General features: G+C 39.6%; 1 protein-coding gene across 2 annotated transcripts in view; it reads right to left on the bottom strand.

Moving 5' to 3' along the window:
• Positions 1 to 27,316, bottom strand: part of CACNB2 (calcium voltage-gated channel auxiliary subunit beta 2) — a 171,268-nt gene that overhangs the window by 51,744 nt on the left and 92,208 nt on the right. The window contains exons 1-2 of one of the 2 annotated variants that reach the window (XM_063127466.1): positions 4,032 to 4,136; positions 3,047 to 3,166 (exon numbers count right to left, since the gene is read on the bottom strand). In XM_063127466.1, coding sequence (XP_062983536.1) covers positions 3,047 to 3,166; positions 4,032 to 4,100 — 189 coding nt within the window. In that variant the 5' untranslated portion in view covers positions 4,101 to 4,136. Of the gene's footprint in view, positions 1 to 3,046; positions 3,167 to 4,031; positions 4,137 to 27,316 lie in introns of those variants that run through there. The other variant, XM_063127457.1, reaches the window with a different exon arrangement.

The following is a 27,316-nucleotide window of genomic DNA, read 5'->3' as shown; positions in this document are numbered from 1 at the left end:
AACCTTAAAAAGAGATAGCTCAGGAGCCCTTACCGGACTGTCTGGATTTTCAGAATAAATTTATTAATAAAAATGTTTATATACCACTACTTGGCTCTAAAAAGAGCCCCAGAATACTTTACAACTATAAACATATATCTTAATACAATAAAATTGAGAGCTATAAAGATGTTAAGACAATCACTTTTTAAAAAAAAGCACCAAAAGAAAAGGATTAACAAACCATTTAAAAACCATTAAAAGCTTGGCAGAATAAAAATGACTTGGCTGTCTGCCTAAAAACCATTGAAGACAGAGCCAGTTGAACTTCCCTCAGGAGAGAGTTCTGCTACAGGGGCGCTGCCACTGAGAAGCTCTGTTTTGTGTCACCGCCAAGCCAGCTTCCCTGGATGGCAGGACACAGAGCAGGCTTAATGATGACCACAACTGACAAACTGGTTCATGTGGGAGGTGGTGGCCCTTCAGATATCCTGACACCAAGCTGTTTACATAATAATCAGCACATGTGCAGGACTAGTATAATGTGATCCAAACAGCAAGCATCAGAAAGCATTCTGGTCATGCCACATGTTGCACTAGCTGCAAATTTTGGACACTCCTCAAAGGCAGCCCATGTAGAGAGCATTACAGTAATCTCATCTGGATGTGAATAAAGCATCTGTATCTTTGTTAACATTGACCTTCTCCAATAAGAGACATAACTGGCACACCAAACAAAGCTGGACAAAAGCACTCCTAGCAATAGTAATACTCAGCACAATGTTAGGTCCAGGATCAACCCTAAACTGCAAAGCTTGTCTTTCGAAGGGAGTAAACCCCCTCCAATATATGCTGTATTTCCATTCCTGAATCAACTGGTCTACTAACTGTCAGTACTTCTGTCTTTTCTGGATTAATCTTCAGCTTGTTAGCCCATATTCAATCCTTAACTGCACCATGGCACAGATTCAGTTCTTTCATAGCTTCCTTGGCACTAGTTTAAAAATAGAGTTGAGTGTCAGCATATTACAGACAGCTAACCCCCAAACCCTGGATGACCTCTCCCAGTGGTTTAATGTATATATTACATGGTATGGGGAGAAAAAATATAACCATACAGAATCACATAAGCCAATGGCAATGCGGCTGAGCCATAATCCACCAGCACCACCTTCTGGAAATGCCCAACCATACAGAACTGAAGCCATCACAGCATGGTACCTCCTAGCTCCGTACCAGCCACCTTGAACATCTTGTTGAATAACCTAGACAGGGGAAGTGCATCCTTGTTAGTTCTACTTGACCTCCCAGAAGAAAACAATATTCAGCATTCCAGAAGGAAACAATATTCAGTGGTACTGAAAACCACTGAGAGGTTAAGCAGAACCAACAAGGATGTACTTTCCCTGTCTAGCTACAAGGAAAGGTTATCCACCAAGATGCCCAAGGTTGTTTCATTCCCAAAACAAGGGCTGAATACAGACCGAAAAGGATCTTAACAATAAATTTCCTCCAAGAATGCCAAAACTGAGTTGCCCTTATTCAACATCTCACTCAAAAAAGGCAAGCCTGATACCGGACAATAATTATCCAAGTTGATAGGGTCAAGTTTTTAAGCAGAAGTCTGACCAGTGCCCCTTATATATATTAGGAATACAGCGCTCTTCTAGGGAGGTATTTTTGACTTTAATCATCCATGTGGCCATCTGGCAATTTTAATCAGCCAGGAAGGGCATGGGTCTAATGAGTAAGTGGTTGGCCTCAGCTCTCCAAGAAACTTATCGATATTGCCAGCCTGAAATTACATCTCAAAACTACACCTGTTTTTTGTGATCTTTGAAAAAGTCTATAGGCCTTCAAGGAGCTGCTTATACTTAGGAAATAAAGTGACCCAAAACAGCGCATCACTCAAGAATGTCACATGGCATGTGCAAATATCATTTCAGAAATACAGTGTTCCAAAAAACTCTATAGAAAAATTACCACTGATCCAGTGTATCTTAGTTTTTGAAAGTGAATCTGATGATTCTGCCAAAGATTGGCCTAGGTAAACTTTAGCCATTTTATTCCTGGCTAATGAGTACCAACCATTTCACAACTACCATCAATATACTAAAACTGAAAATATACAACTGACAGAAGGAAAAGGTAACAACAGACAAACATAGACTTAATTGTTCAGGGTGGGGGAGGTGCAAAGCCTTCTCATTAAGAAGAGTATTTAGTATGGAATAACTAGATTACTTGTTAGCGTGGCCCTTTATTTGGGTGCTGTTTTTAATATATATTCTATTGTTTCTAGTAATTGTTTGTTTTTTGTTCTAGGTCTTAATGTTAAGCCATGGTACAATCTGAAATTAGGTGGGATGAGCAGTTTTAAAATAAAAATATACGTGGGTTTAAGGGAAGGAAGAAATAGAATGAAACAGTATGCAGAATACTCAAGAGCAAAAAGTTATTTTAAGAAACTGTATCAGGTCAAGTGACTAAATAATATAGATGTTAAGTACTATATTCTAAATAGAGAAGCTAAAGGCATAGATGGATCTGATTAACCAAAATTACATTGGAAGTATTATACTAGGCTATATAAGAAAGGGAATAAGTGGGTTTAAGGGATCAAATAACAGCAGCATGATTGAGGAGATGCAACTGTTTTGCTTTATTTCTTTTTTAGTAATATCCTTTTATCAAGGATATTATCATACAGTCTTTGGCACTGTACAATTATATTCACAGTCCAGAATTACCAGTGGGTAAAGTAGCTGGCATTCCATGTTCAATTTAATAAAAGATTCTGGGATATTTTATGGAAAGTAACATTCCACTAGGTGTGTGATTTAACGTGTAATATTAAAATACTCCTGAAGAAAAAAATACTTAAGAGAACTCAAGCTACATTCCCCAAACTACTTATTTTGTAGAAGTACCACAGGAATAAGAGCACAACAACATAAATAGCTTGTGCTGTATCTTTCTCATACATATGCTACTGAAAATTCAGCAGACATCAGGTTTTATTAGAAACAACATTCCCATAAATCAAGACTGTGAAGAAGCACCTTACCTTTGCTTTTTCCAGCTGTGTCTGGGCCTGTCGCTCTGCCTCTCTCCGCACTGCCTCTCTGTCTTCCTCAAGAGATACATCTGAATCAGACGGACGGCTGGTGTAGGAGTCCGCCGAACCCTGGACAAGAAGAAGATAAAATATTAAAAATAAAGAAAATGGTGTTGCTTTTTTAAAAACATCAACACATTAATCACAAAAGCTCAGAATGGTTTCATTATCTTCCTTTTCAGCATGTCAACAGAAATCCTTGTTAATTTTTTTTTAAAAAAGTAACCCTGTGCTTCCCAATAGCATCAATGAGAAAAATAATGAGCATATACATTTTTTTGATCCTGAAGCCATTCTGAAAACCAGCTTTCGGCTGTTTTTCCAGCTCTGTGTTTGCTGTTTCCTCTTCATTCCGATTGGTATATTCCTTTCACTATGCAGAGCTAGTTTCTGTGGAGTAACACCAATGGTGCAGTGCAGGGCTGAAGGACATGCAGCTGTTTCAAGGATAGGTTTAGATAAGCAAAGCCATGAATCAGGCCATTTGAGTCTCACTAAAGACAACATTCAGCCTAAAATCTCAGAGTTGGTAAGATCAATCCTTACTCCTGACAAGGACTACAACCTCAGCTTTAAACTGCAAATTCCATCTTAACTGCAGAGCACCTCTTCAACCTGACACTCTCATTCCCCATCAGAAAAAAAAAGAACATGGCTCAAATCTATCTTAGCTCTTCAGCAAAAACACAGAAATGACCACAAATCATATTACAGCTGACAGAACATGTCTGGAGTCAAGCACATGTCCAACCTCTGGTCACAATGACAGAATAACTATGTAAACAACATACATCTTTGATTCCTACCCCCCAACCTCTGAGTTGCAATCAAAAGAATGAAAACCTGTTAATTTAAAGAGAATGAATGCAAGCAGTCCTTCCCCCACCCCACCTGCAAAGCAAATTATGCCAGCAAATTGAAATTTAAAGCTTACACAGATATCAGAATTCTTCAACCGTCCTCCTTTGGCTCTTTTCAGAAGCCTGATCCAGGTGGCCTTCATTAGCCAGACAGCTTAGTTATTGTCCGCAGCTGCAGAGCCCAGCACTGATTCTATAAAACATGTGCACACCGAACACCGCAGAATCACTGCTCTTTCCCTATCCATGCTGTGCTGCAAGCTCTTTCCTCAGCTTTGCAAGTCCTCAGTTTCTCTGTTCTAGTGAAATTCTTAATTTTCCCATGGCACCAAAAAGCAAAGATGTTTCATTAATTCAGGGGGGTGGGGGAATTCTAGACCAAGTATACTGTAAGAGATGCTATACTGATGTAATCATCAGCACACGCACACACACAAGCACACAACCTGCCTTTGTTGCTCGTATTTTTAACTGCCTTCGTTGCTCTCATTATTCTTTACTGATTAAATACAGTGCTTATAAAAGAACCTTTTTACAAATCCCATGCAAAATGTAACATTTGCAAGTGCAAAGTTCATTTCATCTCTTCAGAGCTCGGGTGTGTGTTGGGGGTGGGGTAAGAGGCTTTTCACATCACTGGGCATGCTCCATATATGCAGCCTTTTACGCAGATGCTCACATCATACTGTGTTGCTAGTCTATGTCAAATTAACATTTTACATCTCAAGGGTAAACAGCTGGAAAACAGCAAGGTCCCTGGAAAGCTGAAATAGATGTTTGTCATATATGTCACAAACTGCATTATTATCTCTGAGAATGTAGGCTATACCTCACACTATTCATTCCTATTTTTTAAAACAACAACAACAACAACAACAACAACACAGTGTGTTGGAACCATACGGCCAGGATAAACACACATTCAAATAATGCTACTGCGTTCTTCCCAATTAATAATTAAAAATACTGGTTATATAGATAAATATTGAGAACACATAAAAAATCACCATAGTACTCACACTGAAGGACAGTTGTTTAAATGATACTGTTGTTTTATACTGTTGTTTTCATATTTTTGATGGTTTTAAATTTTGTATACTTTTTAATGTTCACTGTTTTTAACTTTTGTAAACTGCCCAGAGAGCTTCAGCTATGGGGCAGTATATAAATTAAATAAATTAAATAAATAAATAAATAATTGCTGAAGGATTAAAATGCAATTAATATTGGGCTGTCATAAATATTGACACCAGCTATAGTGGCCTTTCCCAATCTGGTACCCTCCAGACATTTTGGACAACAACTCCCATTGGACATGCTGTCTTGGACAAATGTGAGTTGAAGTTCATAATATCTGGAGGGCACCAAGTTGGGCAAGGCTGAACTAAAGGCTCATCAAGAATGATGAGTAGGAGAGAGATGAAAAATCCCCTATTACTGCCCACCCACCCCACCTGTCCATCCATCACTGAGGCCACTGTCGCAGACAGAACAAGGGTCAGAGCCCAGCACGCTTTCCCACACCTTTCTCCTGTCCTGTTAATCAGAACCAACAATGAGTTTCAGGCTTTGACAAGATAAGAAACACTTTCAACACCATCCTCCAGCCCCAGTGACAGGATTTTTCAGATAGTGGGCAAGCCACCCTCATGGAGCCCCCTTACCTTAGAAGAGCTGAAGAATGTAAACTGAATATTTACTCACATTGACCAGGCCAGAGTGCCTTGTTACCATGATCAACACACACCAAAATGACACAGGATCCTCTAAAAGACCAGTTCCCAAATCCTAGCTGAAAGTTTTAAAAGATATTGAGCATGTCTACACCTTCCAGTGTTCCGGGAGGATCTCGCGATATTCTGCTCGTGAGATCCTCCCCTTTGGACAGACACACGCGCGACATCCCAGGAGGAACGAGGGATGTCCTGCCCACCATTTTTTTTAAACAGACGATAAGTGCACAAGTGCTCCAATGCAAATGTGTGTTTTTCTCTAAAAAAAACCACCCTGATCCCGCTTCCCCCCCACACACACACAATGGGCCCAGAGCGCCTGAAGAGCTCCATGCCCCATTGCGGTTCCCACCTCCTTGCGTTTACTCGCAAGGAGCTGAGACAAAACTGGGACGGTGCCCACACCTCCCGTGGTCTCGGGATGATCCTGAGACCATGCGAGGAGCCGAGACGAAGCCACCCATTTATCCCTTGGAAATGGAAAGATCATCCCTCCCTGCCCCCGGGATCCCCTATGCGTTATGTGGATGCACAGGGATGATCCCAGGACGCTCCTTGGGATAAGGCATAGTGTAGACATGCCCATTGTCCCAAGTTCATTGTTTGTGAAGATATTGAACTCTATTTTCTATTTCTAATGATACAGAGGGAATGGAGAGATAATCATAGCTCAGTACTGTTTATTGTGTACTTTACTAAATATAGAAAGTAAATATACAAAAACTAATCTTGCACAAATACTTTTCCTATAGAAACCATTTCCCCCAGTTTAGAGGATAGAAAGCTTGACAATTACAAGTTGTTTGGGCTAATGATGTATTTCCCTTTAGGGTACAAATTATTTAATGAATATTGTTTAATGTATTTGCTTCCAAATATCTCCCTGAGATAATGCCAAGGGTGGAACACTTTATTATCAACAGGATTTATTTATGAAACTCAGGGCCATTAATCAGACAGCAAGTTTGCAAAAACAATTATTTCTTATACAATTGTTTGTTAGCAGCACCATCTTTAAGAGGCAGTCTCCCTTCTCTGACACAGGAGGGATGCCTCTTCTAAGAGGATGCCTGCTATAACACATGCAAATTTAATTAAAATGTTCCCTTTTTCATAATTATTTGAGTCACAAATAAAAGAAAGCCTCTTCACAAAAGAATGTAGAAGAGAAGATTGTAAAAGTAGCATGGGAACCAAGGAAGGCCACTCTCTCCCTTGGCGAATTTCAACTGGGAAGGCATTCCATAGGGTGGGTGCCACAGTCTAAAAGCAATAGTACTGATCAAACTGATTGCTTGAGTCAATGCCGTAGTAACAGCGTTTTGGGAACTAACTGCACTTTTTAAATACTTTTTAAGTGTAGAGCAGGTTCTGGTGGGCTAACCTGGAAGTAACTGTAGCAAGGCCCTCTTTTATCAGGTAGGTTTGTAGGTGATGTTATCAAGTGATGCTGAAAAAGGTACCCCTTGGCACCAAAGCCACCTCCATATTCAATGTGAGTGTTGGGTCAAGAACCATCTTCAAACTTTTAGGTATGTTGGATTTTAACATGGCAAATTATGGACAATCTAGCTATTCACCTAATCTGTGAAGCAAAATTAATAAGGTGTCAAAACCTCAATGCAATCACAGTAGGGTGACCATATTTTGGAAACCAAAAAGGAGGACAACATGGTCGGCCCCCAAGGGGGCGTGTCCAGCACCAAGGGGGGGGTGCCCACCCGAACATAGCCTTGGTCACATGTCTGATTTTACAGCACACATTTAAGACAAATCTGTTCTACATAGCATTTCAATGTTAAAATCACTGAAATAAAGAACAAGTGAGAGATTCAATGTATCTGAAATTAACTTCACTCACTCCTACTTTTGTAGGTTTTGATGTACTTTGAAGCTTTTGCTATGCTTTGTGTGATACAGTCTCCCCTTCCCTCAAATATCTTTTCTGACTGTGTCTTCACTCATTGCAAGCTGCTGTTGTTGTTAACAGGGTTTGCTACTGGCCAGCCGCATGGCTGGCTTTTTTTAATTTCAATTTTTTTAAAACGCTTGTGTATAATTGTCACAAGTTTCTCTACTCTAACATTAGGGTGGGTGTTGTGGTAGTTTACCTAAAGACTGGAGATCCCCTTAATGCCAAGGGCTGAAACTGCTGAATATGCAAAACCTCAAAGAGGAGGTTTGACAACCTGAGTTCGAAGTATATGGCTCCAGCAGTTTTAAAACACAATAATTTTAAAACTTTGAACTTTAAAAAAAATCCTTAAAAAAAATGGATGAACAGATCTGATTCAAACCTGGCATGGCTAAATCTCTCCTTAAGAGCTATCATGGTGCCAACTTTCAGCCCTTTATCTTTTAAAAATGTCATTTTTAAAAAATAATTTTAAAACCTCAAACTTTTTTTAAAAATCCTAAAACTCAATGGATGGACAGATCTGTTTCAAACTTGGCATAGCTAAAGTCCTTGTTAAGAGCAATCATGGTGCCAAGTTTCAACTCTTTATCTTTAAAAATAATTAAAAAAAAATTAAATCCTCAAATTTAAAAAAATTCCTAAAAATCAATGGATAAACAGATCTGTTTCAAATTTGGTATGGCTAAAGCTCTACCTAAAAGCTATCATGGTGCCAACTTTCAGCTCTTTATCTTTAAAAATGACGATTTTAAAAATAATAATTTTAAAACCTCAATTTTTAAAAAAATCCGATCTGTTTCAAATTTGGTATGACTAAAGCCCTTCCTAAGAGCTACCATTGTGCCAAGTTTCATGTCTTTATCTTAAAAAATGATGGAGTTATAAGCATTTTAGTTAATTCCCATTAGAGCTGCTCTTTGGAAAAATCCGGATTTCTCCTCCCCCTCCCGGATTTGTAATCAAAAACCCGGGCAAATCCGGGCAAATCCGGTCATATGGTCACCCTAAATCACAGTATAATTACTTAAATTGTTACATGGTTTTGCTTATTTTGATTATTAAAAACTGGCTTAGAAAATAGGTGGCTAATATATAAACCAGACACTTAGTATTCTGTATAGCATTTCTATTTTAAGATTTGGGCAGATCAAAATTTCTATAACACAATTCACTTTAATCAGTTCTACTTTGTTTGCTATATGTGTGCATTTAAAAACACGGTTAGTATACTCTGTGCTGCTCCCAGAAACCTCCCAATCTCCCCAAATGTTTTATTATGGTCAGAGTTCGTCAAAAAATTTTTTTTATGTTTTTGCAAAGCCAGGAAGAAGCAACTCCTTCTATTTTAACTTACATACATGGCAAAATCATTGGTCAATGCCCTTCTTCAAATACTACATCACTTGGAGATAAAGCTTATATCTACAAGGGGGATTTTTTTTTCCAGTAGCGGCATCCCAATTGTGGGATGCTGTCCCCAGCAGATATGTCTGTTGTCAACTTTGCTGCCAAAACACATTCTAAGGGACCCAGGCATTTTAAAACATTTATAATAGCTCAAGTATTTTAAATTCACTGGATTATATTAAATACATCCAGACTAAATTTAAATTCATTCACTGCATTAAGTTTAAATTCATCCAGGCTAAGTTAAAGCAATGGTATGTAAATCATGACTAACTCGTCCCATTAGTTTCAATAGAGCCCAAGTTCAACTAATTTAGTGTAGATCCAATACAAAGACTAGTAATTCTATTTTCATCTGCTGTCAAGTGGATTTATGGATGTGCATCTGTGCTTAACAGGCAACTTTGGTGGGAGCAGAAACATCAAGTATACCACTCCTTAGAACTAAATAGCCTGAAGAGTTCAAAATTGCTGTCATGATTCATTCCATGGGATAAAGGGCATTAAAAATCCCTAACCTAACACTTGCCCAGCTATAGATATTTGCAAAGCAAAGGTACTGATGGATCTTCCATAAGCCAAAAATATATGACCTTACACAGCAGAAAGTGAATCCAGGGGGTGGACCTAAAGTAACATAGTCCCCATCCAAATTAGCTCCTTCAAAAGACATCAATCCACCACAGACTGCAGGACTAGAAGCCTTTACAAGCCCACAGAGTTTGCTCACCATGTAATGTTAGCTTTCCCAAAATGGTGTCAATCCAAAAAAGAAGAAGCAACATCCAAACCAGAAAAAGAAATTAGTTTATTATCACAGTGGGAAAAGCATCACCATAACCAGGTATAATATATATGACCAAGACAGATTTTATGCTACTATTTAACTTGCACATTCGCAGGTACCTTTCAAATTAGACATTGGTGCTGAGGGAAATACAATACTAAAAATATTACATTGATAGTAGATAGTTAACTGCATTATACATTCATAATGCCAATGGGCCTGTTCAGATTACATGCTAAGCCATGGTCAGGCCGCTAACAGTACAAAGGGCACTACTCTGGTAGCCATCTCATTAATAAACAGTTTAGGAATTGGGATGCTTCCAGATAAATGGGTCCAAGTGCTACCAATCAAAAGGCATTGTGCAGCTATTTTGTCTTTCTCTCATTATCAGATATTTTGGGATAAGAAAAAAGATGGAAATACTGATGGGAAGACACAAGAAGATTGGAAATGGAAGATGACACTATCTGGACAACTTGTAAAATTCCTTGGACAATGTAGGGTGATTGCACACCAAAAGCCTAGTCTGGAAGCATTCATAGTCTACATACATCTATTCAGTGAAATATACCATTCTCTTTTAACAATTCATTTTCTCATTGAACAAAAAACCTACATTAATGTTTATTATATTTTAAGTAAGTGTTAAAGAGAATTTGTATCTCTCCTTACAATATTCGCTCCAACTTGAGTGTGATGGTATAAAGCATTTCAAACATGTTCCCCCTTCAGTTAATTTGATATAAAACTAAACCACACTTATGATATCCTTTGCACTGAGAATATGGAGCAAGAAATATAATAGAAAACTGATATTAGTAATGTTCTAAAATATACATTATTTATTTTAAATGGCAATTCCAGAGTTCACTGCAATGCAGGGATCCATACACAAAATACACTTGGTTGCAAGTGACAGTGTACAAACAATTCAACATAAGAAATGAAGTCTCTCAGGGCTTTTATTCATTTTTCTGTGCGAAGATTCTATAACTGCAGGTTCCAATGTCCCAGTAACTACATTAGCCATTACCCTTAGGTTATCTCAGTTTCCCCCTTGAAACAGTTGATTAAAACACTGTATGTTGAAAATTAAACAAATTAATATGCAGTGATCCCTACTAATAGTTTCAAAGCAAGTCGATTTTTTAAAAGGAATTTGGGATTCTTGTGGGAAATCAACTAAACTTCAATGGCATTACACACCATTAATTTTATGGATCACTTATTTATATTCAGAAATGAGTGTGAAGCATACAGCAAGTGATTGCTAATGGGTATGTGATATGTATCACAGTCACATTCATACCATATGGAAGATACTTACGTTCTTGTTAAGCAATTATTTATTCATATTTATACCTGTGATGTAAGTGCATATGTCTTTAAGAGCCTGAAAGTTTTAGTTTCTTTTCTGGAGGTCTGTCTTAGTGCAGGCCTTGGAATTGAGCATTGTGTCATGCAACTCCTCAGAAGATAGTCTTCCCCCATGTGTCATAATAATAAAGGCCCACATTGTTAAAGTACCTGGGGGCTTTGCTAGACCTGCCGGCTTACGCCAGCAGGGAGGCGGGGCCGAGGCGCGCTAACGTTAGCGCGCCTCCCCCAGGCTTCCACACACACAACGCGCAGGGACGTCGAGTCCCTGCAGCGTCCGCCATTTTTTTATTGTTGTTAAAGGGGCCGGGTGCGGCCCAAAGGTAAGTGGGTTTTTTAAAAAATGGGGGGGGGGGGAAGGATGGCAGGGTGGGTGGCAAGGGGGCAGGGCGGGTGCGATCGCGCCGCGTGCCGCCCGAGCAAGCAGGCGAGCGGCGCTTGCCCGGGCAATGTTTGGCATGGGGTGGCATTGCCCGGGCAAGCGCCGCTCGCCTGCTTGCTCGGGCGGCGCGCGGCGCGATCGCACCCGCCCTGCCCCCTTGTCACCCACCCTGCCATCCTTCCCCCTCCCCTCTCCCCCCCCCGGGCCGATGGGCACAACGCTCGTATGAGCGCTGTGCCAGGCAGGTCGGCTTTTCGCGGCTACTCGCGTAAGCAAGTAGCCGCGAAAAGCCGCGGAAGTCCCTAGACGTTCCCCAGTTCCGGCCTGAGGCCGGAGCTGGGGAAAAGGCGCGCCATAAGCGAATTCGCTTATGGCGCGTTAGACCAGGCCTCAGCGCGGCCTGCCGCCGGATTCCCCTGTGTGTCATGTGCACGCACAGCAGGGAAACCGGGTCGGAAGGCGCGCTAAGGCCTGGTCTTGCAAGGCCCTGGGTCTGCCTGGATAATAAAGCCAGCAGCAGTCTGCAAGCTTGAGCAGGTAAGATCACTCCCATATCAACCATGGGCAAATATCATTATAATATCCAGCTATATCCACAGTGTCAAGGTGAATTACAACAATGTAACAATATATATATAGATGCAACACAATCCCCAAAGAGCTGCAACCTAACTTAAAATAAATATTTCCCATAATTTAACAAGTGCCAGGCTCCTCTGCAAGAACACTGGTAGTTAAAAAGGCTAAAACACTGTAAAACTGATCACCAGCATTCATTCATTAAATATGGAACACTTCTCAGGAGGAGTGTAGGCACAACAGATGTTTAGTGTGTGTACTAAGACAGCTGGTCCTGATTTAACTTTGAGAAAGTTGGCAATATCTTCTGTTCTACAGGACAGATGTTAATGTAAATTTCTGTCAGTTAAGTAGGGAAGAGCATACTTACTTTTCAAAATTAATGTGGCAGAGGACATAGGGTCTATGAAGGCAGGGTGTGTCTTCTATTGTGTTGGGCTAGCAAAATTAATCCGGGCTACTGCCAACCTCCTGGAATTGCCCCCAGGAAAAAAAAAATCTGTTTTAAGGATCCAAAGACAGATCTAGACACTAACATAAAAGCTATATGCTCAGCTGTTTAAAGCTATATGCTCAGCTTTAACAGACAAAATATATTAGTGGAATGGAATTATAGATTCTGGGGCAGGAGCGCTCCCTAGGCAGCTTACAACATTACAATTCATATAATAAAGACCAATACAATAATTTATTTATTTATTACATTTTTATACTGCCCAATAGCCGAAGCTCTCTGGGCGGTTCACAAAAAGGCAGCAAACATTCATAAAACAACCTCTTTGTTCAATTTAACAGACTTTGGTTGCATTCTATGCATGCTTAGGGAGAGAAAAGTCCTACAACTTCCAGCATGCCTCAGCCAGCATATAGGACTTTTTTCTGTCTAAAAATGTATAATATTGCCCCCTTGGAAACTCCAGCTATCATAATCCAAGCTTATGCCCTGGTTCACATGTAACTGTGGCAGATCATGGGTAGGGATGTCCAAACATATCCGCTGCTGCCTCACATGCCACTTGCTGGACCCCTGCCGGCCACCTGACTCTGTTTGGGCCATGGGGCAAGCTGCTGGATGATCCATGGGTATGCGGCACCTGGTATCCCACTGCCCCATGAGCCACCATTTTACATAAATTGTGATTTGCAAAATGGGGCTGTAAATAGTGCCACTTATCCAACATTGTAGGCATAAATGGTATCATTAGACTCCAGATTCCGTGACATCCCTCATCATGGGTTAATTAATTAACCCACAGTTTTCCTTTGGATGTGCCAGGCACGTTCAATTGCCATTTTGCATTTGCAATCTCCAATCGAGCCAATCAGAAGTTTGTGACATCCGAACCCAGACACTATAGATTAATCATGGGTTAAATAACCCACAGGTAACCTTCAATTAGTTTAACTGATGATTAACCTACAGTGCCTGGATTCAAATATCATGCAGCAAGAATACATGTGCAGTACAATCTGATGAATGCTTTTCAGAAGTAAATCCATCTGAGTTCAATGACCCTTATTTCCTGTAAGTGTGAATAGGTTTGTAGCCTCAATATCTTAAAAATAAATCCAAAAACTTTTGTCAAACACATTAGTATGGCTCAGCTTTGGTAAGCATGACAATCCTCACTGTACAAACGTGGTTTGTTTGTTTTTAAAAAATGATTTTTTAAAATTATTATTCTGAAATTATTTTAGAATTAACAGACTTCGATATTACAAATTAGATGTTTATGTGTGGGCCACCTCTCATTGCTGGATTTGAAAATCCCAAATACACTCACTACTAAATTGTTAGGAATTACGGTTTGGGATCCTACTTTTTCTGTGTCTTTGATCATGGATAAGCACACAAGCTGCATGTGTTTAGAATACCCTGTTTATCATCCAGAATATATCCAGTTAACGTATTGGGCCTTGTATCTAAATGAACATATTTAGGAACGGGCAGTCTGCTACACCATGAATCCCACTACTGCTACAGTCACTTTTATACTCTTAGTGCATGCACGAATGTGCACATGTACACTGAAGGTATTTTCAACTCCATCCTGTAGGATGGAATTATGATTGCTCGAGTATACACCAAGATGAACAAAGGAAAGTCATTCTAAGATTTCAGGCCTTGACATGTATAGATTTCTGCCTCAGGTGACGCATGAATTGTACAATTAAAATGAAAGCTCTTTTCCAGATGAAGTGCCTCCTTTATTAGCCTAAAGGAACAATTCTGAATTATAAAATATGTCTAACAGCACAATCCTGTATGTCTATGAGCACAGTCACCAGTAACCAAGAGCCACAGACATTGCTATACACAGAAATCATACGCTGACAAGTAGTGTTTTTGATCACAAGTTACAAAGGGAAGGAAGGAGAAGCCATATAATGTAGCACTCAGACAGATCCTTTGGGAAACCACCTGGAGAGGGCACACACAGCAGCCTTCCTGGGACAAGGTTTCAAGAAACAAAGCCCTATGAAGAGAGACTGAGGGCGTCACTAGACGAGGCCTTAGCGCGCCTTCCAACCCGGTTTCCCTGCTGTGCGTCCAGATGACGCACAGGGGAATCCGGCGGCAGGCCGCAGTGAGGCCTCCTCCAACGCACCATAAGCGAATTCGCTTATGGCGCACTTTTTCCCCAGCTCCGGCCTGAGGCCGGAGCTGGGGAACGTCTAGCCACTTCCGCAGCTTTTTGCGGCTACTCGCTTACTCGCAAGTAGCCGCGAAAAGCCGCGGACCTGCCTGGCACAGCGCTCGTATGAGCGCTGTGCCCATCGGCCCGGGGGCAGGGGGGAAAGAGAGGGGAGGGGGAAGGATGGCAGGTGGGTGGCAAGGTGGGAGGGCAGGTGACAGAGGGAGTGCCGTGCGCCACCGCCGCCCGAGCAAGCAGGCGAGCGGCGCTTGCCCGGGCAGCGCCGCTCACCTGCTTGCTCGGGCGGCGGCGCGCTCCCTCTGTCACCCGCCCTCCCCCCTTGCCACCCACCCTGCCATCCTTCCCCCCCCCCAGGTTTTTAAAAAAACACCCCTTACCTTGCCGCAGTCTTCGGGCCACCCGTGGCCCCTTTAAACAAAAAACAAAAAAATGGCGGACGCCGCAGGGCTTGCGTCCTCCCTGTGACTCCGCCGTCTGGAAGCCTGGGCGAGGTGCGCTAATGTTAGCGCGCCTTGGCCCTGCCTCCCTGCCGGCGTAAGCCGGCAGGTCTAGCAAAGCCCTGAAAGAACTAGGCTTGTTTAGCCTGAAGAAGAGAAGATTGAGGGGAGACATGATAGCACTCTTCAAATACTTAAAAGGTTGTCACACAGAGGAGGGCCAGGATCTCTTCTCGATCCTCCCAGAGTGCAGGACACGGAATAACGGGCTCAAGTTAAAGGAAACCAGATTCCAGCTGGACATCAGGAAAAACTGCCTGACTGTTAGAGCAGTACAACAATGGAATCAGTTACCTAGGGAGGTTGTGGGCTCTCCCACACTAGAGGCATTCAAGAGGCAGCTGGACAACCATCTGTCAGGGATGCTTTAGGGTCAATTCCTGCATTGAGCAGGGGGTTGGACTCGATGGCCTTGTAGGCCCCTTCCAACTCTGCTATTCTATGATTCTATAATTCTATGATCCATTGAGGAGGAAAAGTGTCTTTTCAAAAGGAGTGAAAGGGAAGGACCAGGATAGAAAAGGAGGGATGCCACATGCACTTGTTGCTGACTGCATAGAGCATGAAATTGACCAACTGGAGATGTGAGGTTGTGTCTCACTTCCACCAGGGCAATACAACTTGCTTGGTATATAATTGTTGTTTCTTTACCATACTAAAGTGTACCTAGAAACTTTATGAAGCAAAATATTTCCACTAATGTGTTGTTAGGCATTTTCAGAGTTGAAAGCAGGGGTAGACAATCCCAGGGTACAGTGGCCATTTCTCCACTCCTAGAACCCACCGGGGGCTGCCCCCACACCACAGATTTGTTGCTGAAATTTGCCAGCACAGCAGTAGCAACAAAAACAAAAAACAAAAAAGGCTGATCTTTCTTTGCTGCCATATCACTGAATTTTGGCATTAAAGTGTTGCTTGCTTTTGAAGAAAATCCAGAGAATTTTCTGAAGAATTCTCTGAAATGCTACAACACCACATACAAACGGGGCCAGAACCAATCAGGAACAGACCACAAACAGCACCTGTTTTAAACAACCAAGCTGCATTAAGAAATGTAATGGTTTGTTTCATTTCATCATTGCTGTATCAAGCCTGCTAATGTTGTTTGTACTGCAACAACAATGGTTGTGTAATAACAAATGCTGGACTCAGAAATGTCTAGGGTGTGTGTGCAATTACGGGTGCTGTTTACAAAATTAAGTGGTTAGAATGCAATTCCTTTTACATTTTTCCTGAAATGGTATAAGGAGCAATGGGGTAGATGGTAGTCTCTTCAAATGAGGGATAAACATGCTGGTAAAGCAGCCCCAGTAAAGATCTCTGAGCTGGCAATTGAGCAGTGCCTCCCAAGGAGTTGATGTTGATTGATCAATTGAAACCTGATATTTATGTGAAGGATGAGATGAAACGAGCCATGGTGTTTATGAATGCACCTTGATTGGTTATTTAACACAGGTACTGATCTGAGGCTTAATTCTGGTCTATTCCTAATTGGTTCTGACTCAGTTTATAAGTGGTATTGTAGCATAGTCTTATTTGTGACTGAAGTTGGTTTTTATGCTGAAATGTTTCACATTTTAAATCTGTTAATTAAATATATGTATATTAATACTAATATTTATCGACTGCATGTGTGCAATTCTTGATTGTTTATTATGTTTTGAATTTTATTGTCGAACAGTGCTACTGTGGTTGATTAGTTATCCCGAATACAATACTAAAAAACTTTAATGATTTTTAAGTTCTTAAATCATTGGTAGTAGTGATCATCAATTCATCAGAGTCAATTTTGAGATGCTAGTGGCAAGGGATAATTTTGTTAGTATCTCTCTTGAGATAGATTCTGAATTCATGGATACCAGAAGGCTTAAAGAAATATTCCTTCCAGTAGGGTTGAATTGACTGAATTAGCTAAATGAAAATACAGTGTTTCTTTTTGGAAGATTAGCGAAGATCTGAGTAATTTGCTCCCCCAAGAATGACCACAGGTACATTTTAATAAGGTTTTAAATAAGTGCTTTTAAAAAAAAAGAATATTTGAATCAATTTTGATTCTATGGAACCTTGGCTTTGCATACTGAATATACTATATAAGAACAGCATACACACACACACATGCACACACCAACTGGGCAGTTAACCACAACCCAAGGCCTTAAGCAAGGTTATATACTTGCTCCTCTTTTCTTTAATTCAACCTGTTCTAGAGGGGGTTGCACTCTCCTCACAAAGGATCAGGTTTGTAGTTGGGGGTGCTGTTGGACCCCGAACTGTCACTTGAGGCACTGGTGGACTCAGTGGTACAGAGCACCTTTTATCAGCTTAGTATGATATACCAACTATGCCCTTATCTGGACAGAAATAGCCTAGCTACAGTTCTCCGTGCTATGATGAACTCTTATCTGGATTACTGCAATGCATTACATGTGGAACTGCCTTTAAAAACAGGGCAGCAAGACTGTTAATGGGGACTGGCAATATTATGGCAGTACTTTTCCAGTTGCACTGTCTGCCAGTCTATGTCCAGGCCCGATTCAAAGTGCTGGGGTTAACATTCAAAACCCTAAATGATTTGGGGTCAAGATACCTGAAGGATTGTCTCCCCCCCCCCCCATATGTACCTGCCCGGACCCTAAGACCATCTTCAAGGGTCCTTCTTCGTGAGCCCCTGCCAAAGGAAGTAATGTGGGTGGCTACCATTAAAACGGTCTTTTCTGCTGTGGCACCCCGGCTGTGGAATGAACTCCCCTGAGAGGTTCTCCTGGCACCTACATTATACTCCTTCTGGTAGCAGGTGAAGACCTTTTCTATTTTCCAAGTGTTTTAGCATTTTAGCTCTGTTTAAAATTTGTATTTTAAATCTCTGTGTTGCTGCTCACTTTTATTCTGGTTGTAGTTTTATATTGCATTTTTATATTGTTGTATTTAAGCTTCAATGTTTTACATTTTATGCTGTACCTCATGGTTTTACTTTTTGTTAACTGACCAAAGAACTTCGTCTACTGGGCTGTATAAAAGTATCTGTCTTGTTTTATGTAAATGACATCTTCTTTGATTCTTTTGCTCAAGTGGAATTCAGATACCTTTTTGTAATTTTTTTACAAAAAAATTCTGGAATTTTTTTGTAAGAACACCATAGTATCAATTGCAGAAAAAACAAAATTATAGTTTTTGATAAAAGCCTTTGTTACATTCCTGGCAGATTGGCTCCTTTATTTGTTGAGTTGCTCTATCTGTAAGAACGTGAGACATATATATCTGGAACACTTATGGGAATTTCTCATTGGTCCTAAAAAATTGAACTTCTGCCAACAGACTCATTACTAGCAATTTCCTTTGCTTATATGGCAACATGTGTATATAAAAATTTCTTTCCTATACATATAGTGATAAATTGCTGGGTTTTTAATTGTTCCATTCTTTTTGTAATTAGTAGGTTTGTTATGACTTTTGGTATAAACAAATAATTGCTCCTATTTACATTGAAACTTACAGTATGACTATTATTAGAATTTATATCATTGTATCTATAATTTACACTACTGGAATTCATAATTAATCTTTTACTGTAATTGTAATTAACAGTACATTTGAACTTAGAAGAAACCCCCTAATTTCTCTGCCACTTTGTTGTACAGTGACTCAGAAATAATTGCTTGTGTGGGATAATACTATGAAAATATTTTCCTCAATGGGGAACTCATGGTTTCTGAAACACACTCAGCCCCAACCCCAACCTCAAACAAGATAAAGGCAGACAAAAATAAAAGGAAAAGGATAAATTTAGAAGAACAACACAAAAAGGATTTTTCCCCCAAGGCTTGATAATTAGAAAACAACTTTCCCCCCAGAAAGTGTGTGCAATATTTTACACACTAAAGTATTATTACTTTCTACTGCAAAGGCAGTATTTCTAGTGTTGTTATTAATATTAAATAATAATAATAATAATAATAATAATAATAATAATAATAATGATGGTATTTAATATCCTTTCTTTACATTACGAAACAATGCCAAAGGCCACTTACAAATAACAAATTAAAACAACAGACTACTTTTGAAAAACTAACTATCTAAGATAGCATACAAACATGCATTTTTGTGGTGGTCTCAAATTTAGTGGAGGCTGAACAGCCTTAAACCTGGTGACAAAAAGTAATTTGCTAGAGTAGAAAGTGGATCTCCCTAGTATAGAATTCCAAAATCTGACTGCCACTATGGAAAGAGCTCTCTCCTGCATGCCCACCAACTAACTTCTGGTAGAGGGCAGTGATGTGGGTTTTCTGGGGGCGGGGGTGGATCCAATGAAATTAATTTGCATAGGGTCATTTGCATCACGAAATTTTCAGTTTCCATAGGAAAATATTCAGTTTGCATCACAAAATTTTCATGTTTATTTAGCATGAATAATCTAATTTAGCATGTTTATTTTACTTGTATTTAATAAACAACAAAGCTAAAAAAAAATACTCTATGGTAATTTTTCCCCAGTACAAAATTTTGTCCAGAAATATTTGAGGGGAGGGGCAGAATTAAAGCACATTTAATGTGAGTTAAATGGTATCCTCTGTAGACATTTTTTATTGGAATAAATTCAAAGACAATAGCATGTGCTTCTCTTATATTCTTTAAATTGAAGGGGGAAAAACCAAAGTTGACATACTAACTAAATTTAGCAACCCAAGGAATGATACATGATATGCTGACACTCATTTATGTCAGCAGAGTTCAACTCTTCCACTAAGGTTGCTGGGGCACCTTCAGTTTCGCTGTCACAACTTATTAGTTCCATTTCACTTTGAGACATATATGTATTTCAATGACATATGTATTATCACACATACGTCTAGGGATAATCACCTGAAAAAAAGTAATTCCAACTTTGAAACTGCTAAGCTTGCATAATATTGTGTTTGCAATTGGCATACATTCATTCTTACTAATGAATTTATGAAATGGAAAATTTCCACAGAAAAATAAAGTACTGGAAAAATCTCCACCCCACATCACTGGTAGTGAGATTTGGGCCATTGCTAGACCATGTGTTAGCGCGGTGCGAGGCCCATGCTCGTCCCTGTGCATCCAGATGACGCACAGGGGATCCCGGCCTCAACCAGGACTCGAGCCGCCCTGGTACCGCGCTAACAGGAACCGCTTGTAGCGCGGTTCTTCCCGTGGTCCCGGCCTCAGGTCGGGCTGAGGCAGGGACCGCAGCCGTGTGGACCGTTCTGCCGCTTTTTCTGGCTACTGCACTTACACGCGAGTAGCCGGGAAAAGCGGCAGATGGGCTGCAGCGCTCCTGCCCCCTTCCCCCGATTCCCCCCCACGACCTTCCCTGGCCTCCGATCCCTCCCTGTCCTCACGTGCATGTCTCACCACCCCCCCCTTGGCCCCACCTGCTGTGTCCTCTGCTGCCGCCGATGTCCCCAGCCGCCCTGTCCCACTGCCACCGCTGCCGCCACTATGCCCAGCCGGTTTTCCTGTTGTTGCCATGTCCTGCAGGCCGGACATGGTGACAACAGGAAAAGCTGGCTGGGGACAGTGGCGGTAGCGGCGGCAGCAGGACAGGGCGGCTGGGGACAGCAGCGGCAGCGGCGGCAGCAGAGGACACAGCAGGTGTGGACGGGGGGGATCGGAGGCCAGGGGAAGTTGTGTGGGGGGAATCAGGGGCAGGGGTCCATATTTTTTTTTAAAAAAAACCCTTACCTTGGCCGTTGGTGTGCTCCTGCGCACGCGGCCACTTTAAGGCAGGGGGGAAATGGCGGACACGACGGGGCTTCCCTCGGCCCTGTCGCGTCTCACGTGTGGACAGGGCCTATAGGTCGCACTACTTCTTTTTTTTTTTTTAATTTTTTTTTTAATTTTTTTTTATTTTCTACAATACTTAAACATATACATTTACATTCACATAAAAACAACAACAACAACAACAACATACTACATAATGTTCAATTTGAATACAAAATCTTATCTTAATAACATAATCAAAATAACCTACAAGTGCACCCCCCACCTCGGGATCTCATTCCTGATTCCAGAATCTCATACTTTCTTCTGCTGGTGGTTTCCCACTTCCTTTTGAAAACACAAATATTAGGAACTGTTTCCAAATTCCTTCAAAATCATTTGATTTAGCTATACCTCTTCTCCATTTAATATTACTTGTTAATTTATCATTAATAGCTATATCCCATACTTCTTTATACCATTCTTCAATAGAATATTCCCCTTGAATCTTCCAGTTCCTAGCTACAATCAATCTTGCTGCAATCAACAAATTCGTTATCAGTTCCTTAGTTTCCTTTTTACATTTAAAATCTTCTTCAAATAGTGACAGCAATGCAACTTTTGGTGTTCGTTCTATCTTCATTTCCACAATTTCTTCAATCTCCAAAAACACCATCTTCCACAATTTCTGAACATAGTTACATTCCCACCACATATGCAAATACGTTCCTTTAACCCCACAACCTCTCCAACAATTTTCTGATTGCTGATTGTTTATCTTATTCAATCTAACCGGAGTTAGGTACCACCTCCATACAATTTTATAATAATTCTCTTTTATTCTTACTGACATATTTCTCAACGCTCTTTGTTTCCATAATCCCTCCCAACCCTGTTGTCCTATTTGTACCTTCAAATCTGTCTCCCAAACCATTTTACCCGAATTATCCACCGTCCCTTTCTCTACCAATATTCTATATAATTCACTCATCAACCCTTTTAACACTGTTCTTTTCTCCCTTTCATTATCTTTCTTAACTATTAGTTCCTCGAACTTTGTTAATTCTCTACACTCTCCATTATCTCTTACCCACTTTTTAGTCCACTGTTCTAATTGCCTATAATTTAACCAAGTTAATTTTTTATCCTTCAAAACCTCTTCCATATCCTCTCTTGTACTCATTCCTCTTAACCAATCCTTTAATTTCATTTTATTTTTTTCTATTAAAACTTTACTTAATCTACTCTTTAATTCCTCCGGGAAATTCTTCAACATTATTACCGGTGACAAAGGAGAGCCGCTTGGAAGCAGCTCCCCTTTATATTTACTCCAAATTTCCCAGTGAAACCTCAAGAGCGGGTTATTTATACTTTCCACCCATTTTTTTTTCCCTTCCATAAAAAATACATTTTCCAATTTAGTCTCTATATTACTCATAATTTTTTCTTCCATCCAATCTAATTCCCCTAATCCTGTAATTGCCTCCACTATATATCTTAATCTATTAGCTACATAATATAATTTAATATTCGGGAGACCCAATCCTCCCTTTTTTTGGCTCAAATACCATTTACTTTTATTTACCCTCGCTTTCTTATCACCATTACAATAATTATTTATAATCCTTTGCCAACTTTTTAGCTCTAATTCTGAAATTTTTATTGGTAGCATCCTGAACACAAAATTAATCTTTGCTAAAATCTTCATTTTTATTAATGCTATTCTTCCAAACCAAGATAAATTTAACCTTTTATATTTTTCCAATTTTGCTAAAATCTCTTTTTTTAACACATTTAAATTCTCTTTCTCTAAACTCTCTAATTTCTGCGTAATTTTTATTCCCAAATATCTAATCTGATTCTTAACTCTAATTTCTCTTCCCTTTTCTTCCCAATCCTTCTCTTCCTTTTTAGTATAATTAAACAACATCAATTCTGATTTAGACCAATTTATTTTTAACCCCGTAATATCCTCAAATTCTCTCAATTGTTGTTTAATTCTCCCCATCTTCTCTATTGGATTCTTTATCGTCAACAACGTGTCGTCTGCAAACATATTCAATTTAATTTCCTTCATACTACCTATTCCTTCAATCTCCTCATCTTCTCGTATTGCATTCGCCAATAATTCCATTACCATTACAAATAGGACTGGTGAGAGCGGACAACTTTGCCTTGTCCCTCTGGCTAGTCGTATCTTATCTGTCACACCATCATTCACTACCACTACGGCTGTATTTTGAGAGTATAACTGTTCTATTATCGCTTTAAATTTATTTCCAAACCCCATTTTATTTATAACCATCTTTAAAGCTTGCCAGCTCACACAATCAAAGGCACTCTGGAACACAGCCATCATCTGTTCTTCCAAAATATGGCTGGGCCCAGTACTACTTCCAAACTGCAAACCTGGTACTTCAACGAGAGTGCCACCCCTTCAAAAGCAGATTGTAACCCTATTCCAGGATGAGAAGTCATACTAACCAAGAGCATTTCTACCTTGTTCTGGATTAAACCTCAGTTTGCCCATAAATAGTAAACAGCTGTCTGATATAGAGGGATCCACAGAAGGAGTTGTTGTTGTTTTTTGGGGGGGTGTTTTATTTTAAATCTAATTACTGGTTCTTTCAAGGTTCTTTAAGCGACTCCTTCTATCAGAGAAGCATTGAGAGCATTGCTACTATGTTTGACTGGATTACTAAATGAGTTACACACTTCTGATGATGATGAAAAATATATAATAGATTCAGGTATTTGGTGCAGGAGTGGAGTAAGGGAGATTGCAAAGTATATTTGTTTTGCACAATGGTGGGTATAGGCCTTTGTACAACACACTTTGATTTGTTTTTTACTTGCTCAGATTCCTTAACTTTTAGCAAAAAGTGAAATAAACTAATGAGTATTTTAAAATATATATGTACACTCAAGGAACAAACTAACATGTAAAATAGCTGAGAGGATTATTTCACAAACAATCCATTTTTTGAAGTGCAGAGTGAAAGCACAGAATCAGAAGCTATGATTACAGAAATAACATTGAGTTATATTATCAAATATATTTTTACTATGATGGAAAAAGCAGCCCAATTGTATTAATAAATATGGGTTTGGAGTAGCGAATTTTGCTTTCAGTGGTATGTACAATGATATTGTACTATTAAAAAGTTCAGTGTTATTATAAAGTTTAAGTGAACAGCCAAATTTATTACTTCTTAATAAAAGTATAATGATGTTTATTTTCTAAACTTATCTCTCTAAATATGCATTGTTCTTCTACATTATAATGGCAATTTTATTTGTGTTTATTACAACACTGACAGTTTCTATTCATTTTATCCCAATTTTCCCAACTAGTAAAAATTAAGACATATTTATGCAATCCTATACCGGGTCATCTATGAATAAGCACCATTTAATTCAGTGGGATTTACTTCTGAATAGACATGAATACTTGCACTGTTAGGTACCAAAGGACACAACACCTTGCACCTTCATCTCTAACAAAAGGCATATTTTTAATTATCATTAATGAAACATTAAGCATTTATACTTCAAAATTTCATAAATATACCAAACATTATATGTTTAACTTTGCATTAAAAAAAATTGCACATATTTCAACTTTTCACAACATTTCTATTTCCATCTTCCCCTCCCCTCCCCTCAAAAAACTGAAGTTGGGGAGTTTTGCCTCATGGTTAAAACATTTCCAGAAATTTTACATCTCTATCCATACTCTTTACGTTCACAGCTTACCCCTTCATATTCTTCGCCGTCGTAAAGGTACATATCTTTGTTTACAATTTCTTAAAGGTCTCCGTGTCCATACATTCCTGGGGATCTTTAGTATTTTCTTAAAAGTTCACCAGCTTCGCAACACACTTTCTACAGCTGGGATAGACAGCTCTAGTACTTCTTTCCCACGCTCAAAATGGTCTTTAAATAAAACTTCTTGCTGCAGGCAGTTAAGGAAATGATGATTTGGCAAGCAGCACCAGTAAAAAAAAAAAGTCCATGAACAAGTAAAGACAGCAACAAAGATGTGTTATCTTAATCCACTTCTAGAAGTAGAAGTGTACAGTTTAAAGGCAAGGGGTGGATATGTAAAGTCCCATGCTAATCACATGTCTAGCCCTGCACTGATTGGTTGTAAGTATAGGGCTGTTCTTGAAAAACAGCAAGAACACTAGATACCCATTAGAAAGAGCAAAGCGTTATTCCATTTCGTTTCACTTATCTGCATATGTTTATTTCTGTGCAGTCACTATGTACAAATAAGCTCATATTACCAATCAGAACACTATAGCATCAATAAACCAAGAACCAGGGGTCTTTAAAATTTTAAAAATAAAGTTCAGACCCATCCTCACGATTATAATCAGTGGGATTTATTGCCAAGTCTATGTAGCAAATAAGAACGTACATGTAAATTAATTTCTTATATATTCATGCACCCCCAAAGCTAACCTACTGCCAAGTGAGGGATGGTACCTCATTGCCAATCCTGAAGTAAGATTCAACTGCCAATCCGGTTAGCTTTTGTTCATGGTATGGGGGCAGCCACCAACTTGCCCATCACCTTAGGCAACAAAATGTTTTAGGTGGCCCTGTGCTTAATTTTTCCCATTATTTCCCATTATTATTTGTACAGTTTATCACAAAATGCACTAATCCCTTGAATCTTGAAGTCAGATTAGCAGTTAGATTAATATTGAAGTATTGGTGTATGGCTATAAAGAACAGCTGCATAATTGTGCATGCTATTAATAGATTCTCATACATTTGCAATGGGAAAACCAACAGAAAAGGACACCACAGCAGACATTGTTGTTAACATAAATAGTTATGTTAAGATAACTGCAATCCTGTACAAATTTACATGGGAGTAAGTCCCATTGAACTCAATGGGACTGACATCTGAGTAGACATGTATAGGGTTGTACTATAAACATATTTTTGTTAATAACATTCAACTTTTCTCACAGCTAGCTTTTTATTTTGATAGCTTTAATAAAATGCACTGATATAGATATAGATATAAAAACAATATTTAATGTCTACAGCTTAATATTTGTTTGAATATAGTATGTCGACGTGTAACTTTCACTTCTGTGCTTAGCAATGGGATTCATTTTATGTAAACATTTGTCTTTTGCTCTTTGCAGTAGCTGAAACAATATTCTGTCCAATTTAGTATTTATCGAAGTATTGCTATTGCTGCTTCTGCATAAGACCTGTTGAAATAAACTGAAGTTGTTCAACTGCGGTGGCTGTGTTATTTTATCTAAGGAGGTGACACATCCCTAGGCCTTTCCTGTTGTACATCTGCTACAGTTTGAATGGCATTTCTCTCTGTCACTGGTAAGTTCAACTCCAGAAATAGATACTTTCCATCTTATCAGTCAAAGTAATGCCAGACATCAGCTCCTGCTTCTTCAATCCTTCTCTGGGCTCTTTCCCCTTCTGTGCAGGGCTAGCATTGTTTTGAGGACTGCTGTATTACTTATTGTGCCTCCCCTAGCGACAGAAAAGCACAACTGCATAACTGGAATCAAAATCTGGCTAAAAATATGCTTCACATAAATGCATTCCTCCTTTTTACTAGCATCTCTGCATCAACACCTACTGAGTATGACATGTTGGTGCAACTTTAGAAGAACAGTTTCCGTCAAAGAACACAGGCCATGACAGCTGTTGAACAACACCTTCCCACTGCTTTATTTCCTCCTTTTATTACTTTATGCATTTTTAATCACTCATGGCAGCCCCACACAGCATGCCAAGAGCAAAACCTCTGGTGTCTGTGCAGTCAATTGCAGTCATTGTGCTGCAGTAATTTAGAAATTCATTACAGCAGTCATCAATAGTATTCATGTCACTATTGATGAATTTTCATTGCCTGTCTTCTGATTGCGGTCTCAATAAGGAAACCTTTGAGATACATTTTTATTAAGACTTTTATATCCTGCTTTTCTTGCATAATGGAAGAAAGTCATTATGTAAGAGAGCTCATCATATAGCTAAGTTTCCCGAGAGGTTGTAGGGAACACGGGATGTTGCCTTATAGAGAGTAAAGCCATTTGGTCCATCTAGCTCACTATTTGTCAATACTAACTGGTAGCAGCTCTTCACAGTTTCAGACAGGGGTGTTGCCAGCTATATCTAGGGATTGAACCCGGGACTTTCTGCATACAAAGCACGTGATCTACTACTGTGCTATGCCCCTCCCCTCAACATGCAGGCACTGACCAAACCTAGATTTGCTTATGTTCAATTCGTTTGCTGCATT

The sequence above is a fragment of the Elgaria multicarinata genome, chromosome 1, assembly GCF_023053635.1.
Source record: "Elgaria multicarinata webbii isolate HBS135686 ecotype San Diego chromosome 1, rElgMul1.1.pri, whole genome shotgun sequence".
Lineage (NCBI taxonomy): Eukaryota > Metazoa > Chordata > Lepidosauria > Squamata > Anguidae > Elgaria > Elgaria multicarinata.
This window is presented reverse-complemented; position numbering and strand designations above follow the sequence as displayed.